At 39.1% G+C, this 18,041-nt stretch overlaps 1 protein-coding gene across 1 annotated transcript in view; it reads left to right on the forward strand.

The window, feature by feature from the left end:
- The window catches only part of cd276 (CD276 molecule), a 74,945-nt gene extending 57,226 nt beyond the window's left edge, over nt 1-17,719 (forward strand). The window contains exons 7-8 of the mRNA XM_030131100.1: nt 6,109-6,147; nt 16,828-17,719. Coding sequence (XP_029986960.1) covers nt 6,109-6,131 — 23 coding nt within the window. The 3' untranslated portion in view covers nt 6,132-6,147; nt 16,828-17,719. The remainder of the gene's footprint in view (nt 1-6,108; nt 6,148-16,827) is intronic.
- Nucleotides 17,720-18,041: the final 322 nt, after the last annotated feature.

Below are 18,041 nucleotides of genomic sequence, written 5' to 3' on the forward strand. Positions count from 1 at the left end.
TTGCAGCAGTTCCAAAATGATTTTTTTTTTCTCTATTTAACATTTCTTAAGTGATTTATCACCATTTATTATAATATTATCCGCAATACTTTGTGTTTCGACAATAAAGATCAGGTATTTTCCCATGGTTAATTTACTGATCATGTAGATGTTCATAAAAGCTCAAATTAAGTTAATTGTCATACTATTAAAAACAGAGAAAAATGAAGAAAATGTGATTTTTTTTTTCAACAAAATTTATCATTAACTGAACATAAACCAAGTGTGTCCATCCACTGTCATTGATCCAACTCCATGGGTTTTACTGGTGAATCGATGTTGTAGAAGATGACGTATCCACAGTAACTACGAAGCCTCTGAACGTCCAAATGGGTCATATTTGATGACCGTGAAAAAATGACAAACTGCATTTTACACCAATTATTTACATGTATTGGTAAGATAAACGGCTCAGAAGTCATTAAACCTTTTATATTGGTAGATGACTTTGGTGTCTAGCGGTTGTTTTGGTCTTTATGGGTTAATAACAGGTGGCATCTGGAATTAAGGCATATTATTACTTAGAGTTTGGACCAGAATTAATATCTTTAGCTAAAAACCCCAGAACGAATGAAACAAACACTGCCTCAAACAAGGTTTATTTACTTTTTGTGGACACTGTATATGAAGATGAGGTGATTCAGTTGGTTGCAATCTGCAGCTTCACCCCTAGATGTCACTAAGTATTACATATTGAACCTTTAATCGATGGCATTGAAAACCTGACCCTAGAAACTCGACCCTCAATTCCAGTTTCACAGCTGCTCAATATTAAGCATAAATATGAGGAAATAAGATAACAGACTATATAATCAACTATTAAAAAGGCGATTGCATTAAGTATTTAGAGTTTTCATAAGTGTCTCATTGTTAAGAGGTAATAGGTTTTTCTCAGTCCTCATCTCTGGCTTTTCACATGGTCCACTGACTCTGGACAAAATATTTGTGTGTGCTGTTTTTCTGTCATGATGGTGACGTGATATTTTCCTTAAAATGACCGTGACCTTATGAGTCTAGAATTAATTTCTTTATTAGAAAGCAGAGCAAGCCTCCTCCTGCCGGCCAAGCCTTAGACTAGTCTCAGGCAGTTCTCCTTTAAGCGTTAATGTCATTAGAGTTATTCATTTGACTACTTCTTTAGTCTGATTGAATTATTTAGCCTTTCTGTGAACGGCAAAGTTAATAGCATGTGATTTTAATAAGCTGAGAGGTGAAGGAGAGTCTCTGAGTGAAGTCGGACAATGACTTTTTTTTTTTTCTTATACCTCTCTCATGAATGTTTCAGAAAGATCGGTGCAGCCAGGAGAGGGGTCAGCCAGCCTGCACCTCACTGGGCTTAACAGTTCAGCTTTAGCTAAAGGGGCTGGGTAAAGGAGAGCAGAGCTGAGAGATTCCAGTTTGCCTGCACGTCGTTGACAAGACAACAACTTGCAGCTACTCTTGCTCTCGCCCTCTCTCTCGTCATCGTCGGTGCACCTGGTTGATCCAGGTGGACGTTGTGGGCGGTGAGCTGGTGAAGTCAAGCTAATGGCTCTGGCTTCCAGGATCACTCTGTAAGCACTCCAGACAGGCAGCTTTGTTTTGCCATCTGGCTCCAATTGCGCTGACAAAGGCAGAGGTTCCTGCATGAGACAAAGGAGCTGAAATGAGCCCCACTTTAATAAACCCAGGATGATGGGAAGCCACGTTTGTGTGTTATCTTAATGAGCTGTCCAAAGGAGAGTGCGCCTCCCCTTTCAAAGCGAGCCTGATTGGAACAATAACCAGTGATAACTAGGGACCCGGACTCATTCATTTCCAGAGGGGTAGGATCCCTTTGTTGCCTTTACAGCAGCGGCAAATAATGTTTAACAAACAGTGGAGCTCAAATTCTGGATTTATTTGTAGGTGGCAGAGCCAACAGCAACCCCTTCATACACACACAAGCTTACACAGTACACCCAGGTCTGCACATATAACAGGGTGGCTATGTACACATGCACAGGGTTTGACAGGAATATGACATAAACAAATAAGACCACTCTTATTCTATTATGTACATTCAGAGTCATGCAGCATGTACAAGTACGATTCCATCAGTCTTATAAGTTTATTTCAAGTCACACTGTGTGGCGTGGATGTAATAAACTGGGATATAACATCAAATGTGATGCAGACTGAATAATAATTACACATATGAAATGTAAGCTATGATACATTTATATAAAATGAGAAGACGTTATTGGCATGTGACATCGTTTTTCGACTGCTCTGCCTTAGTGGCAAATAAAGAAGCCAGTTTTTGCAAAGAGAGGTTGAGCTACTTAAAGTGCTGGAGTTGTTTTCATTAGTGCTTCATTGTTGTGCTCCAGTTAGTCGATGTAGGTCATAGTAGAGCTGGGTGATTTGGCCAAAAAATTAAATCTCAGTTTTTATTCCTGTTATGAATGATTTATGATTTTAATAAATTATTTTCTGAGTACATAAACTGAGGACAAAACATGAATCAAAAATACTCTTTCTTTTGCCATCTTTACAAGAATTCTATGTATAGTCAGATCCATAAGTATTTGAACAGTGGCAGAAATGTCATTATTTTGGCTGTAGTAAAGGCCTGGGGAAGCACTTCCAGGGCGGAAACTCTGCATTTGGTGCATTTTGAATTTTTGAGAAAGAAAGTTCTCCTGAGGAATAATCTCAATTTTGTGATTTAGAACACTGTGAGATGGTCATTGTACATTTGTATTTGGTTGCAGGACTGTGACAACTACTGTCTCTGAACCCTTTTACTGTGAGATGTATATTACCCAACGAGCCACAACCCGAGACACTCCATCTTTGAGGAAAGTCCAAAATCGCACTGCTTTAGACGGGGCTGCAGTTACACCAGTGCTTCTTCTCCTGTTATTAACTTCTTCCGTCTTGTGTGTAGAAGCCCCCGTGTCCATAAAACCTGCACTCCAAGGACTCAGACCCTAACAACAAGGCCCTGGAAGAGCTGGGTTAGTGACCCAGTTCTATCATTGTGGAATTCTTTGGAAAGAACAATTTGGAATGCCCTTTTAAAACAGGAGCTTCGAGTGAGTATGCATTAACTGAAGCATGGTCCTACAGAGGGGAACGGTTTAGGGGAGATCACACTTTCCAAAGCTGGAAGCACAGACAAATCCAGCTCACTACTGTCTTCCAAATTCTCCAAGCCAAGGCCTGAAATGTGGGTGAAATTATATTTAGGTGCAACCTTCAGCTTAAAAACCACATATTTTAATGTGTAGGACAACGGTCTAGTCAAAGTTTTCAGTTTGCATCAGAAATGGAGAACTGCTTAAGGATCAAACTAGTACATGTTTGACAATATGGATAGCAATTCTACTTTTGACAACAGTAAAGCTAAATTTTGAGCCAACAAAGGAACCCAGTAGGAACAGAACTGTATTTACAGAGAGTTGTTTCGTTCCTATCATATTTGACACAGCAGCAAAACAATACTTACTTCAACAGAAAGTAATATGTAACTCTACACTGTGGACAGACAGTGAGAGAGGGGGGAGGGGAGATCCACTACTAATCTGAGAATGTCTGAAGTGGACGTCCCCTGAACTACGATGAAAACGCATGAAAACAACTTAATCCGCTGACAACCTCCTTAGTAGACAGCAGCCTCTAAAACAAACACTCTGATTTTATAATGGCAGTGCAGTGGGTAAAAAGTGTTTTTTCTTTGTAGAAATTTGGTGTTAAGTTACGGCATTATATTGGATATAAAGTATGTTTAGTATGGGGCGGCTGTAGTAGATTGTACCAGAAGAGGAAGAGGATTTTTTTTTCTATAGCTTTAAGTGAAATACTGAGTTGTGATGAAGAGAAAATATTATAAGCTGCAATATGTAGTAAAAAATTGTACCTGAAAGTGGTTTACAAACCTTTTTGTTTGTTAAGTGCTTCAAACAGCGCGCTCTGTATGCAGGTCAGAGACACGACTCCCTTATGTGACATAATTTGACGCAATTTTTAAAAAAAAACAGCTTTTACAAAGACTTCTAAAAGCATCAACTTTTTCCTCAGAATTTTGGTATTATACTACAGATATTTATGTATATTACAGGTTTCCCTTTAACATGCATAAATCCTAAAGAAAAAGCATGACCTTCAAGCTGCTCTTTAAAGCTTCAACGTAGTACCTCAGCATCAAGTGTAGATTTTCATGGACTGGCTAACTAAAGCTTTGTATCAGCAGACAGAAAAATAAATATGCAGTATCAGAGTTAAAGTGACCTCTATAACATTTTATCCCATATCTGCTTTGTCAATTTCAGTCATTCACATAGTGGGGAAAATGCATCTTAATTCCTGAGGAGCCATGATATTTTTTTCATAGGCATCAAACCTAAATGAATAAAGTTATATGAATAAATGAAGGTGTTCGAAGATTTCTATGGTGAGTTTAGCTGAACATTCCCCATAATTAGATGCATTGCCTCCAGAAATTCATTATGCATGCACTACATTAGATATGACTATGTTTTTACATATTTTCCTAATCCTGACGTTATTATAAGAAATTGGATAACCAGAGGCAACAAAAACGACTCAACAAATGAATATCAATTTCTTTATGTATAACCTGTTAAGTTGCATATCTTCTCTGGCGTGCGTTTACAATTCCATTCCAAGCCTTCGAGAAGACGACAGTAGAGGCTGAAATCATCTGCAGAGGTTGTATTGACCCACTGAGATTGGGTTCTTAGAATGTACAACACTTGCATACAATATTCTTATAATGTATCTTATATTTGCGATAAGATATACATCACTAAGATGTAATTCCACATTGCTTCAGTCTCAACTGAGAGGTCACTAGAAAGCAGTCCAGACTCTTCTGTTTTTACTGGCGCCACATACTCAACCACTGGGCTCTCCCAGTGGTCACACATTACTGACTAAAGATATGTAAATAGAACATTCATGTTGGCTTCGTTTTTAGATGTGGGTCACTGGATAACTTCAAGAGCGCTAATTAAAAGAGCTCCCTGTGCACCATTACTTAGTAGTTGCGCACACATTACTCAAAGTACCGGCACTCATATTCCTTGCTGGTTCAGCACTATACTGTAAGCTACATGTTTGCTATTGTTTTCTCAAAAGGGTGAACCCTGGAAGATGTTGTTTTGGAGGGCATATTATGCAGCATGGCTAATAATTAGAATTAGAAACACTCATTGCATGCATCATATCGGTTACATGTTTGACCAAATGTAATAATTATAAACAATTAAATATTTTCTGGCCCTTTCTTTCTTATTACAGTACTTCTTTAGGGATGTGTTGCACACAGAGCTGCATCTGCTACTTCCTTTGAGGTTATCTACTGGCCCATGAAGAAAAGGCCACCTGATCATTGTCAGAAGAGATAGAAGAAAAAATAGCAGCTCCTAAATCATTTGGAATAATGAGTGCTGTCAGAGCTAATAAAAGCAGTCGAACCATGCAGCGCTTTGCATCACAACAACAGACTGGTTTCACTACTGGCAGGTTTGCATTTCACACAAAAGTAACAGTGTCAAGAGTGCTTTTGTGAGAGGACAGGGCTACTTTGGGAGTAAAGGCAATCTTTTCCTGGGATGAGTCCTCCTGTACAGATGCCATTTACATCCTCCTGCCATCCACCCCCCCCAATCCCCCTTCTGTCATGTAATCTACGCTCCTCTGACAGCATAGCCAAGACCCGGTGGGAGAGTGCCTATCCATCTCACTACCCCCAATCTGCCTCCCCTGTTTGGTTCCACATGAGCACTCAGCTGCTGTGACTAATTAAATAAAGCGCTGTGCCCTCTGCTTCCTGTTAGCCATGGCAAGGTTCTGGCACAGAGATGAAGCAGAGGAGGAGGGGAGGAGGCTGAAGGAGGAGGAGACAAGATAGCAACTATAAAGCCTGTGTTAATTCTTTGGTCCATGAGAGAATAGACATGAAAGTTACCTTGATGCTCACGTGACGACTCTAAAGTTCAACACAACAACATTTGTGCAGAATTTTGATATCATGTGCCTGTATTTATTGTTGTTTCTCTCCTCTTTTTTCTTATTCTTTAGCCATGACACCACTGAAGAGCTAAGGCCAACACTATAAAGGTGAGGATGATTTAAAAAACATATGTACGGTTTGTGTCTTTAAGTATACCTGTGTCTATGTATATGTGCAGCTCAGGTGTCAGACATTTTCTTGTTATTTCAATTGCCTGGTGTTCTCAGCAGTAATGCTCTGGAGGACACACTATCTCTGGAGGCTATGGGTAAGTGCTGCTGTAATGAGGCTAGGCTGCATTAATTCAGGAGACACTGAGGAAAATGAGAAGTCTTGACATTTTGATTTCGGGAATCACAGGGTCACTGGATGATATGGCAAATCTATTTCATTTTATCTTGCATGCAAACATAAATTCCCTAGCATGCTCAGAGCCACCGTAAAACTTTGATTCATGGTAAACATTTAGGGTGTGTTTGCAGCTTATCTCCTTCTCACTCTTTCTTTGAAAACTTTCAGTATTCAGTGTCACCCGCATGAAGTTTTTAAAGCTCCACTTTGCTGCAGCAGACCATTTTGTTCTTTTTACATTAAGAGGAAAAAATTCACTACAATTACATCATTTTCCAGATTAGATGAGAAGGATGTATTCCTGCTTATAGTGATGTTCAAATAACCCACATCATATATCAAACATGATCATTATAATGTACCACGCTACATCCCCCTCCCACACTGCACGGTAGTCAGTGTGCAATGTTGAGTGAACTTACACTGACACTAACAGTTTCATGCTAAAATGTTGGTCCCAGAGGTAGTTTTATTTCTTGCTGACAGGGAGACTTGCAGTAAGTATCTCATCCCCCACCGCATGGTTCGGCTGGCAGTTTTAATGGTGGAGGAGGTAAATTGCTGTAGTTGCCCAGGTTTACATGACTGTGTCAGCCATGCAGTATAGAAATCAGGTCGAAGGTGGAGGAGGTATGTAAAGGTAAAATCATATTCACAAAGCATGGTAATCTGTTTTAAAGTAATTATGCCAGCAATAAATTATAGCTGAGCACAGTGTGTACACACATAATGTTGGAATAATTTCCAGACACATTCCTCTTTTTATTCCTATTTATACACATTGGTAATTACCTTTGACCAGGCACTATGGTTACGTCCCAAATACATAAATAGCTGTACTTAAATAAAATATAGAACATGAAGAAAAAATGCAAGGAAATAACCAATCCTGTACATCCATACTGACTGACCAATAGGGTAACTCCAAAGATGGGTGGGGCATATGAATAGATGGGTCCTGGCCAATCAAAGTACCATAATTGCAGTAAGACAAAGAGAGGGTTCAATTAAAAACAGGGCTTATTACCTCCGCCGAGGAGGTTATGTTTTTGCCAGCGTTGGTTTGTCTGTCTGTTTATCTGTCTGTCTGTGTGCAAGACTACTCAAAAAGTTATTGATGGATTTGGATGAAAATTTCAGGAAATGTTGATACTGGCACAAGGAACAAATGATTAAATTTTGGTGGTGTTCGGGGGGGGCACTGATCTGCCTTGGCAGAGGTCTGCACTCTCCAAGTGCTTTTCTAGTTCATTATTGGACAAAAAACTCACAATCCCACAAATTTATAGTTGTCCAGTTTTGTATTTCGTGATGACCCCAATGAAGGTCACTGGTCGTGTTGTTCTATTTCTTCAACACGACAAGTCCTAATGGACATCTTGTCCTACAGATACTTTTTCTCCTTCTCCATGCACCTTGGATATAACTGAAGTTGTGCCAGAACCTTCTATGTAGATACACTTTATCAAGAATAAATCAGTCACAATATTTTCATGTGAAAAGTTAAAAAAAAAAAATTATTCCAAGTTCATGGGCAACAGTTTATATAATTCTATTTTTATAATTTATCCAGTTTAATAGTTGTAATAATAGTTTTGTTCAATTCTTTAAGGATGAAAAAAAAAACATTTAAAAAGAAAGGCAGAAACTGATGTATTTTGGGACAGCACATTACTGCTTGTAGAAAGAAGCAGTGGTCAACAGAGGTTCAGCACCATGGACAGTTACACTCTCTACACCAACTGAGGAGTAGAAAATGGCCACAGGCAACACTCTGGTGTTAATGTAAAATGATGCTCTGTTGGATTGATTTCTGGATGCAGACTGCTTGATATGAACTGTGGTCTGAAGACTCCAGTGACAGAAGGAAAGTTTCTTCCAACTAGACATGAAAATCTAAGAGCAGACTGAGAAAACCTGTCAGCCCAGCCCACTTACTGTATCATCTGGTGTGACTATATTTTTGAGGGCCTTGTGTAGTGGCAGAGTGACCCGGGCCATAGACAGCTGCACTAAAAGTTGCGGTAGTGGCTGGTAGGCATCTTCTTTGGTGATGGGAGTCAGTATGGGTGGCAGTGTTGGACCCCAGGGAAGGGAATTTGGCACTCCCAGAAACATCACCATGTTCACCAACCATTTCCAGCCAGTGTTCCTCCCTGGATGCAATCACATGGACCTCTGTAGGTCAGGAAAGCCCAGACCCTCTGAGTTATATTTGGAAACTTATGTATAGCCAGTAAGGATAAGACAATATGAGAGCAGACAGCATTTTTATGCTTGTAACGTCCTTTTTTTTGAGGGGGGGTATGTCTTTGCTCAAACATAGATATTTTTGTATTTGTTTTCACATGCAGTGCTGACATTTAGCGACACTCCATCAATTTTGATTTGACAGATATTGAAATTCTTTTGTCACCATGGTGCTAGAGTGATAACAGCTCAGTAGAGCTGGCATGTCTTTTGTCAGAAAATGAGACACGATTTGATTAATTTAGCGTAGGCTGGGTGACTATTTCCAACTGTTCAGGACCATTAACATTTATTTTGATAATAAGGGAATCCCATGGGTTTTTAAGACTCTATTTTGATTGCAGCAACTCAGAAGCAGAACAGATTCATTATACATTTTTATTTTGTGCCCATGCTTCCACATGTGAGTGTACAGTATGGACACACATCTTTAGTGGAAGAGATGAAGAAAAATAAAGTGGATAGTGCACTGAGTCACATTTACTTGACTGCTATCTCACATTAGCATACGGTATGTCTCTAACTCTTACTTTAACAACCAGCAGTTTGATGTCAGTTGTGTGAATACTTTTTATTACAAGGTGGGACAGTTACAGCTTGTTTTTATTATGCCCTGATTGGTCATTGCTGTAAAGCCGCAGCATGCAGAGTGAGTAGGAGATGATGGAAGGTGCAGAAAGTAATTTCCTGTAACTAGCCAAAATAAAGTCTGGCCAGTGGGAGTCAAAGAGAGGACATTTGTCATTACTGTAGTATCCACTGACCTTCAATGAGACTGTTATTGCTAGGCAATATCCTGCTAGACCTCTCCTCTGCTGAATCATCCTGGATCAATTATTCTAATATTTGTGTGGCAGTTTTGCTATTGATTAATACATTTATGCAGAGTGCAGCATATCTTATTTAATAAAGCAAGGCTATGCATTTCATTAACTTGTTTTAGAGTCGGGGGCACTTTGTTTTCATAAACCTTTGCTTTATCGATACATGTGTTCATTCGTGACTTATGTTTATCCACTCAAAGTTTTATTGTTTCATTACTAGCAGCCAAGCAATAATATAGTGAATGGCTGCGTGCAGCTACTCAGTATGTATTTTCCAAAGTTATCTAGCCTTTCTGTTTTTAATTCCCTCTTTGTCTTTGCCAGTACTCTGTTCAGTGCTGATGGTAGAAGAATTTTCACTGATAGCTGCATAACCACAATGTCAGTACAAAGGTGGTTCCCGCAGCACTTTAATAAATGAGGTGAATATTAGCTTTCTTGTTCTTTGGATAATGCAGTTAAATGCATCACATCACACAACAATGAAAAAATTATATTTTGGAAAATGTATCAAAAGTAAAATTTCTTGGATGAAATTGAGCTCTGATTTGCTATATCTGCATTGGCAATTTCCAATTATATTTTTTGTTGATTTTTTTATGTAAATGGACTGAGAGGAAGTCTATAGTGCAGTACTTTGGCCTAGAGTGAGATGGCTGCAAATGAGAACAGAATAAATATTCAAAGGTAGACATGAAGGGAATAAAGAAAATGTAGTGAAATGAAGAGCAGCATGGATGGTCCCGGTCATCTAGCCCAGGACTTTCGATGAATTCCAATGAGAGAGCAGATTACATTTTTAGATAGGCCCTATAGGTGCAATTAATGCTACATAAATAGCCCTTTCTCTGCTCCTTCAGCAGTGTTGTGAAATATTGATTTAATTCACCCCTATATATTCAGTTAAACTCTGGACTGTCATGCACAGAATATATTTCATCGTTATACTTTTTGCAGTACCAAATGAGGGTTTATTCTGTCATCTTTTTGTGAGTGCAGGCAGTATATGGGGAGACTTTCCTCAAAGGATGGAGTAAAGATCAAAAGGGGCAAAATAGACTGAAAATGTGAGGTTTAAAACCAGTCCAAATGTGTTTTGAAAGCCTGCTGCAACCAGGTGCAGGAGGTGGTATGAGCAGCCATCAGCCATGTGGTGTGAACTCTCTGATGATCTAAACCTTCAGCTCATAGGTAGAAGAGTGAGGGACCAAGAGAGGCAGAGGGAGGCTGCCTTATGTGGCAGGTGAGGCCCGGCAGACACTGATGATTTCAGACAGGACACTTAGGTTGGATCCCTCCAGGGAATTGTGAGGTGTCTTGAAGTGGAGTTTGACCTACTATTCTAGTATCTCTGATGTCTGCATTACTTATGCTTTTGTCTCAGCCATTTATCAGCGTTTTTATATCTTTCAGCCACATTCAACAGTACATCTCTGTGATGGAATAGGCTGCAGTGATGATAGCCACAGACAGAGGCCCATGACTGAATAGAGTGTTTCATAGTGACATCAGAAAACTTGGGAAGGTCAAGTGTACTGTGCAGCAATCTCTGCAATCCTTGGCATCCTTACACATCAGAATCATCCACAGGCAAAATAAAATATAAATGGCACAATGCAATGCTTGCTTCACTTTCTTACCTTTACATTAATTTCTAGAACATGAAACTGGTAATATGTGAGCTGTGGTAGGAGTTGCACAGCAACTGAATCACTGATCAATGACAGCTAATGAACACGCCAGGAGTTCTGCTCTGTTTGCCTCTCAACAGAGAGCTGCCTTCTCCAGAGAGCTCCTTTTTCTGCTGTGTTTTGCCTGAAAAGCACAGGAGCCTTCATTGAAACCAACTGCCTGTGGGCTCAATTAACTACAATAGATAACTCATAATGCAGATGAGAGACTGTGTATATGATCATTGGTGTGGTGATGTCGAAAAAAATAGGCATGAACATGAAGTAGATTCACCTGGGACAATGTGATGCTCACATGTGCTGTCAATATATAGATTATATGGTACATATAGTATAGTATATGGCGTGTGTGTGTGTGTGTGTGTGTGTCAATATAAGGGAATGACTATTATTCTAAAAGCGTAATATGAAGTAAATGGATACATGGATACAGTCTTTACACATAATCACCTGCAACATTGTTAAATGACTCATACGCTATACACAATGCAAACACAACCAAAGGCACCTGTGACCCTGATGTTAATGCAGTCGATGTATGTCTTTCATTGTAGTTGTGTATAATTTAGAGCTCCATGGTGACAACTTGGTTTCTTTTGTGTGGTCACCAGGCCATTGCCTTTGTCATTCCACATTAGCATCACTTAATACCCTTCACTCTGTGTGATCACTGCCAGCTTCTTTCTTGTCCACCATGTATGAAACATCAAATGGGGATCAGAAAATGAAATTTGAGAACTTCTGACATTGCTTCCCCTTTTCCCTTTTGTCTTTTATTTTTATGTATTTATTTGTCTATTTTATTTATTTATTTATTTAGGATCTCTGCGCTCAACACATTACAAAAGACACTGTTCACTGTGATCAAAACTAATGGCTATTTTAGTGTTTTTTTTTTAAACTAAAATTTATTGCTGTCACAAGTTACAGCCTGGCATTTTTCTAATTGAATATTGGCCTGTTGTGTACAAAGGATGGCTATCAAACAAAATATGTTCAGCACAAAAGAATTTGCAGATGCACAAATCTAAAAACTAAGCAGATCACCCACTGTGATGAGAACATGCAAAACATGCTGTCAATGAACAACAGAATGTCTTTTGTGTAGAACTTTACGAAATGTGCATCATTATCAGAAAACTGCAGGAAAACATGCATGTGATCATATAGTGAGAATCTGAATATGCATGTTTACATGCTAACCAATTGAATGTAGGTAGATTATATAATGAGACGAACATAATCAAACATTTGGAGCAAATAATTAGTATAAAGTGCTTGGAAACATGGTTATTACAATTTTTTGATAAGTCAAACCACTACTTGATTGTGCAGCAGGAATTTTTACACCTATGTAGCCCTAAAAGCATTCAGCCTAATACTATATAACAGTTTTGTGTAGCAGTGATTGCTATTTCTATAATCTGTGTTTGTGGGTCTCTGTATATCGTTTATTGCTGTTTTCATTGCAGCCCGTGGTAATTTTTTTAAGCAATTACAGTACCTGATAGTCTGTGTCATTCCCATCCCTCCATTTCACAGTCTGTGACATTGGCAACAGCTAGGTGAGACACAATCAAGTATTAGTAATGCATCAAGCAGCACTGGCTCATTGCTGTAAAGTGGTTACCAGGTTATTTTTCCACATCATGAAACGTGGTCATATTCCAAAGTAATTATTGGAATTAAAAAACAGATGTAATTGTTGCCACTTAAAGTAGTGAATGTGTATATACCATGGTGTGCGGTTAGCTGGTCTGTCATTGCGCAGTGCAGCATCGACCTCTGTGTATATCAGTAACTTATGTGTGCAATGAAATGGAGCTGAATGCAAACTCGTCTGTGTAAACCTGCCAAAGTCCTTCAGCTCTGTGCTGCTCAGCTTATAAGGTGACAGTCACCTTCATGCTGCATCAGGAAACAAATAAATCACACACAGGTGGGAGATAGTCATTGGCATGTCATCCCGTGTGACACAGAATATTAAGTCAGATTAACATACTCTGAGTATAAGGACTATAGGGTAAATGATTTACTCGCCTGTTGAGGTGGGCGCCCCAGTGTGAACATAGGATACACTGTGAGTCTCTTTTCCCTCACTTTACACCTTCCTCCTGGTACTGACTCACCTCGCCTTTGGAGTTTACTACAGGAGTCTCTTCAAACGATCCTTTAGACTGAGGTGAAGAATCAAGATTAATGCACTTCCACATCCCACCCAGACTCCAGGGGGAAAGTCTAATTAACACCAGGGGGGCTGTTTTTGGAGAGAGGTTGAGGGTGGGATACCTTGACCAAGAAAAAGAGCTGATAAAGGTGTTAAGATTTCGAGAGTGTGATGTATGCTGCTGTGTTCGGATAACAGTGGAGAGGTAACAGAATGACCTGTCAGACACCTCACTCTGCCTTATTGTTATTGGGATAAAGTAGAGAAGCCTGCAGCAAGAAGTGATGCATTACTGCATCATTCATAGTAATCATTGTTATTCATTGTGACCTAGCTGAAATAACACTGAATTAGCCATTTGTGCTACTTTAAAAAAGAAAAGAAAAGTCTCACAGATTCTCAAAACATGCAGAACACGTATCATGCAGAACTACGGTCTTCAGATGCTTATTCTAATAGCTCTCCATTTTTTTTCACAGTCACCTCAAATGCTTTTCATTTGAGCTCCTGCCCATTATATGCACAACCTCCCACCACAGTGTGGTCAGTTATGCTATAATAGCCCATTTTTTTCATCAAAAGCTTCCCCATTTTTTATCAAAGGCAATTAAGGCCAACTTTACATTCATTGAAGGCCTCCACTCGTTTTATACTAACCCCCATTTTTCAAAGCCAAATTATGCAATGCGGTTCAATGCAACTGTGACCAGTGCTGCACAATTAATCTTACCATAATCACATTAGCGGTGTCACCTCATGCAATAATACAGCTGCAAAAAGCTCCAATTTAAATAAATAAAAAATGCAGGCGTGAGTGTGACAATCCATTTTCTCTTTGTGTGTAGTCTTCTCATTCTTCACACTCATATTAAATAGTTGACTAAACAATTATTCCCACTATTTAACACAGGTAACGCACTGAGAACAACTTCTGGTTAACAATACTAACATTTTTAAGAAGGCTGAGAATGAAAATATGAATGTAAAATAAGAATTACTCATTTCCTTTTATTATACGATGGTGGAATGACAAAAACAACTGCAATGCTTTTGTTTATTGGCAATTTCTGATCTGAGTTTTTTGTGTGTCTGTGTAAATGCCTACACTATCCACCCATGAAGAAATCTAAAGAGGACGGAAGACAATGTACACACACCAAACATACAGTTTATGGGGCTTTTATATGCATGGTTAAGTGAAATAATAATAGCCTCCTATAAGTCTTCCCACGCTGATGATAGTGCGTGCACTTTGAATGTATCCTACAATCCAGTATTTGTTTCCTTCTGGACCTCATATTTTTAGTGCAGCGCTGTACACTGAGACATATAAGGCGTTTGTGAAAATGGAAACGTCTCACTAAAAGCGTATCATCCTTGTATACATTATACCTCATAATTATCTATCCTTGTGCAGGGAAATTGCCACGGTGTGTTTGATCATCTGGTAATGATATTTAAGTATCACCAAGGTCTTAGCTGCATCCTCATTATCCTGAATACAACTCCAAGGTGATTCCCAAACATTTGCTTTCATACTGCCATCCCTGGTTTACTATGGTTGTTTTTCTTTCTGTCTGTGTCAGAAAACAGCAGGCCCGCTGTTTTTTTTTTTGGTGTTATGTATTTTATATATATATAAATATAAATGTAAAAAAAAAACCAATATTACCAATGGGGAGAATTAAACATGGCACTTGCATGTCAATGTAAATGAAGAAAGAAATGGGCACAGTATGGATTTACTGCAGTTCATTAGATGGAATCCACTGTGCTGCTGTATCTTTCACGTGAACAATCTCCTGTAACCCAGGTAAATTAGTGTGCAATCTCGTGTACCTGCTGTAAATGAATCTGTCTATCAGCTCATGTCTCAGGTGTTCAAGTGGGGAATAGTTCTGCACTGCTGTGCTGCTTTGGGTTCTCAGACAGAGAGAAAGTAATTGTTTAACACTTAAGTTGGAGTTTACTTTTTGATTGCCAGTGTTAACAATCCAAGAAACGAATCCTCTTAGGGTGGCCATCCTTGTTATTTAGTAAAGACCTTCCTTCAAGATGGAATTCTTGTATTTTAACTCTTACCGCTGTACAGAACTGCCGCCATCCTCCATCAAATACACTTTCTTGGACCTCTTCAGAGTAACTTAAAGGGCTCATATTTTGCTAAACCCACTTTTATTAGTCTTCGGTTCATTTATTTGTGTATTTAAACCCTAATAGTTCAAAAAATTTCAATTTGAACCCTCCAGGTGCTGCAAAGCTATCTTTATATTCATTCAAACATAAATTGAGTGGATTTCTACAACCTGTTTCAGTTCCTTCTTAATTTGTTACATAAAAGTTAAATAATAAATAAATCCTTTAAGTATAGCTTGAATCTGATGAGAAAATGAATGTGTGACAATTGTGTTGTGTTCATCTTTGATGGTAGTAAGTTGGCAAGTGTGATAACCCCCTGACAGGGAGAAAATGGGGGCCAGACAGCATTTCCAAATGTCGTGATGCTCTTTAAAACAGATTTACTTTTGTTGAGGTCTGCAAATTGCAAAGCTTTCCATCTTTTAGAATGACAGACTTTATAGCTCTATCAGATTTACTGACATTTTGAAGCTGTTAGCAATGTCCTCAGGGTTTCATTTAGGATTTATTCACATCACACCAACCTGTCATGTGTAAAATGTAATAAAGGGATGATAATGTGTGTCAATTAGTAGGAAGGAGAAGCCCACTGACAGAAGTATTTATGTTTTTCCTTTGATGAAACATTTGGATAGACATACAGTACAGTTATGTCTGAATAAAATGTAGATTCATGACAGATTTGGACAAGTGCATCTAAAATTAAGCACACACCGGTTTCCATCGCTGTGAGCTGGAGATTGCTCTCACTGTAGTTATATTGGATATCTCACCAAGAAACAGATCTGTCCTGATGAGGGGGTCCTCTGTTTTCAATTAGGGGTTCAGTTGCATGGCTAACCGGCTTGGATAAAGTATCTCAACTGAACCTCCATGCTTAAAACCAACTATATATCTTTGAACGTTTCTAAGAAGTTCTTCATGTGTGACATTAAATTCCACCCGTTAATTCAAACTGTTTAATGATGCAGGGAGAACAATTTATTCCGCTGCTCTTGCAGAGGGGTGGTGCCCCACAAAGGTACTTGTATCATAGAGGGGTGGATGGAAAAAGACTGAAGACACACAGATTCCCACTGATGAAAAAACACTTGGATAGGCTTTTTTTTCTAATTTTTGTTTCATGTTTTGCTTGCAATTAATCCTGTGACTGCTAATTATAATAATAATAATTGCAATATAATTAATACTGTGCATGTGATGTGAGTGTTACCAGTGGGACTGCCTCGGCTTGTTTTAGTTATTTGGTTAGCTGTGGGTTCCTATGAACCTCCCTGCGGTGTTTTATTATTTTTAAAGCTAATAACTTCTCCCACAGTGAACAGTCTGACATTATAGGTATTGTGTTTTTGTGTCTTTTTCCAGGAGCCAGGACCAGGCAGTGGGTAGGAGATGAGTCTGGCGGGTAATCCCACTCCACCTATCCATCAATCTGGAGACTATTTCCAGCGTCCCCTACAGAATGTCAAAGCCTCGCTGAGCAGAAGATGAGTCCATCATTTTCTTTCTAAGACTTTCCCTCGAGTTTCCATCAAAACACATAAACACATCACGTGCCATTATTTCTTATACCGTCCTCTCTCACTCTCTGTCAATGGAGGGCCACAGCAGTGAGTGAGCGAATGCAGTTGACTGAGTTGTATTCTCTGCAGTATGCAAAGCAGAAGCTCAGTTTGAAAACTACAGGATGTGACAGATTCGTCTCTCTGTCCCTGACATCGCTCGGTATGAGTTGTGATGGGGCATGTGCCAGAGATCTCCTGTCTAAAAAGAAGTAAGACACTTAAAGAGATGACCCTGCCTTTGTTGCTGTCACTGTCTCTTTGCCAGAGAGAGAGCTTGGCTCTTCCATTACTCCTGCACTTGCTAATTAGCGTCTGTCGCTGGAGTAACTTGTACCTGTCAGTGTGTGCTGCTCTCCTATATTCAGTAACTTGAGGGAATTGAAATTGAATGCCAGCTAAGCTCCAACAAACTGCAAATGGTCCATAGGATACACCCTGATTTTCTCACTGACCTGACAGACTTATATGTAAGAAATTGTTTTTAATGAACACAGACTATCTCAGCTAGTTTCCACTGCTAGTATGGAATGTTTTATTTCTTCAGTAACGAGGCCAGGGGCCTGCACAGGTTGTTTTATTACATTTTTTAGGTACTTGTGCAAGTCCCGTGCCTTATGTCCATGTATGAATGCCAAAGCCATTTGTGTCAATAACGCAGTGCCTATTTACATTAAAAAGACATGGTGAAACTGCGTGGTCATTGGTAATTATTGGTCCCATTCCCAGGGCCACTTTGTGCTCGTTCAGCCAGAACAAGGTCGAGTTTATTACAGACATTTCTTCACCCACAGGATTACCCATGCTGCTCAAATTCATCCCACCATTTTCCCATTAGTTGATTTATCTGCAGACTAGACTATTCTACATAATGAGTAAAACATGAATTATGGTCAAAGTAATACAAATATTTCATTTACATGCAGATCAACACTGACATGTTGAATTGTTCTCGGTTAGACAGTCCTATTTTAGGGCTAATCCCTCTCTGTTTGCAGATGCTCAGTCATCCCAAAC

The sequence above is a fragment of the Sphaeramia orbicularis genome, chromosome 3, assembly GCF_902148855.1.
Source record: "Sphaeramia orbicularis chromosome 3, fSphaOr1.1, whole genome shotgun sequence".
Lineage (NCBI taxonomy): Eukaryota > Metazoa > Chordata > Actinopteri > Kurtiformes > Apogonidae > Sphaeramia > Sphaeramia orbicularis.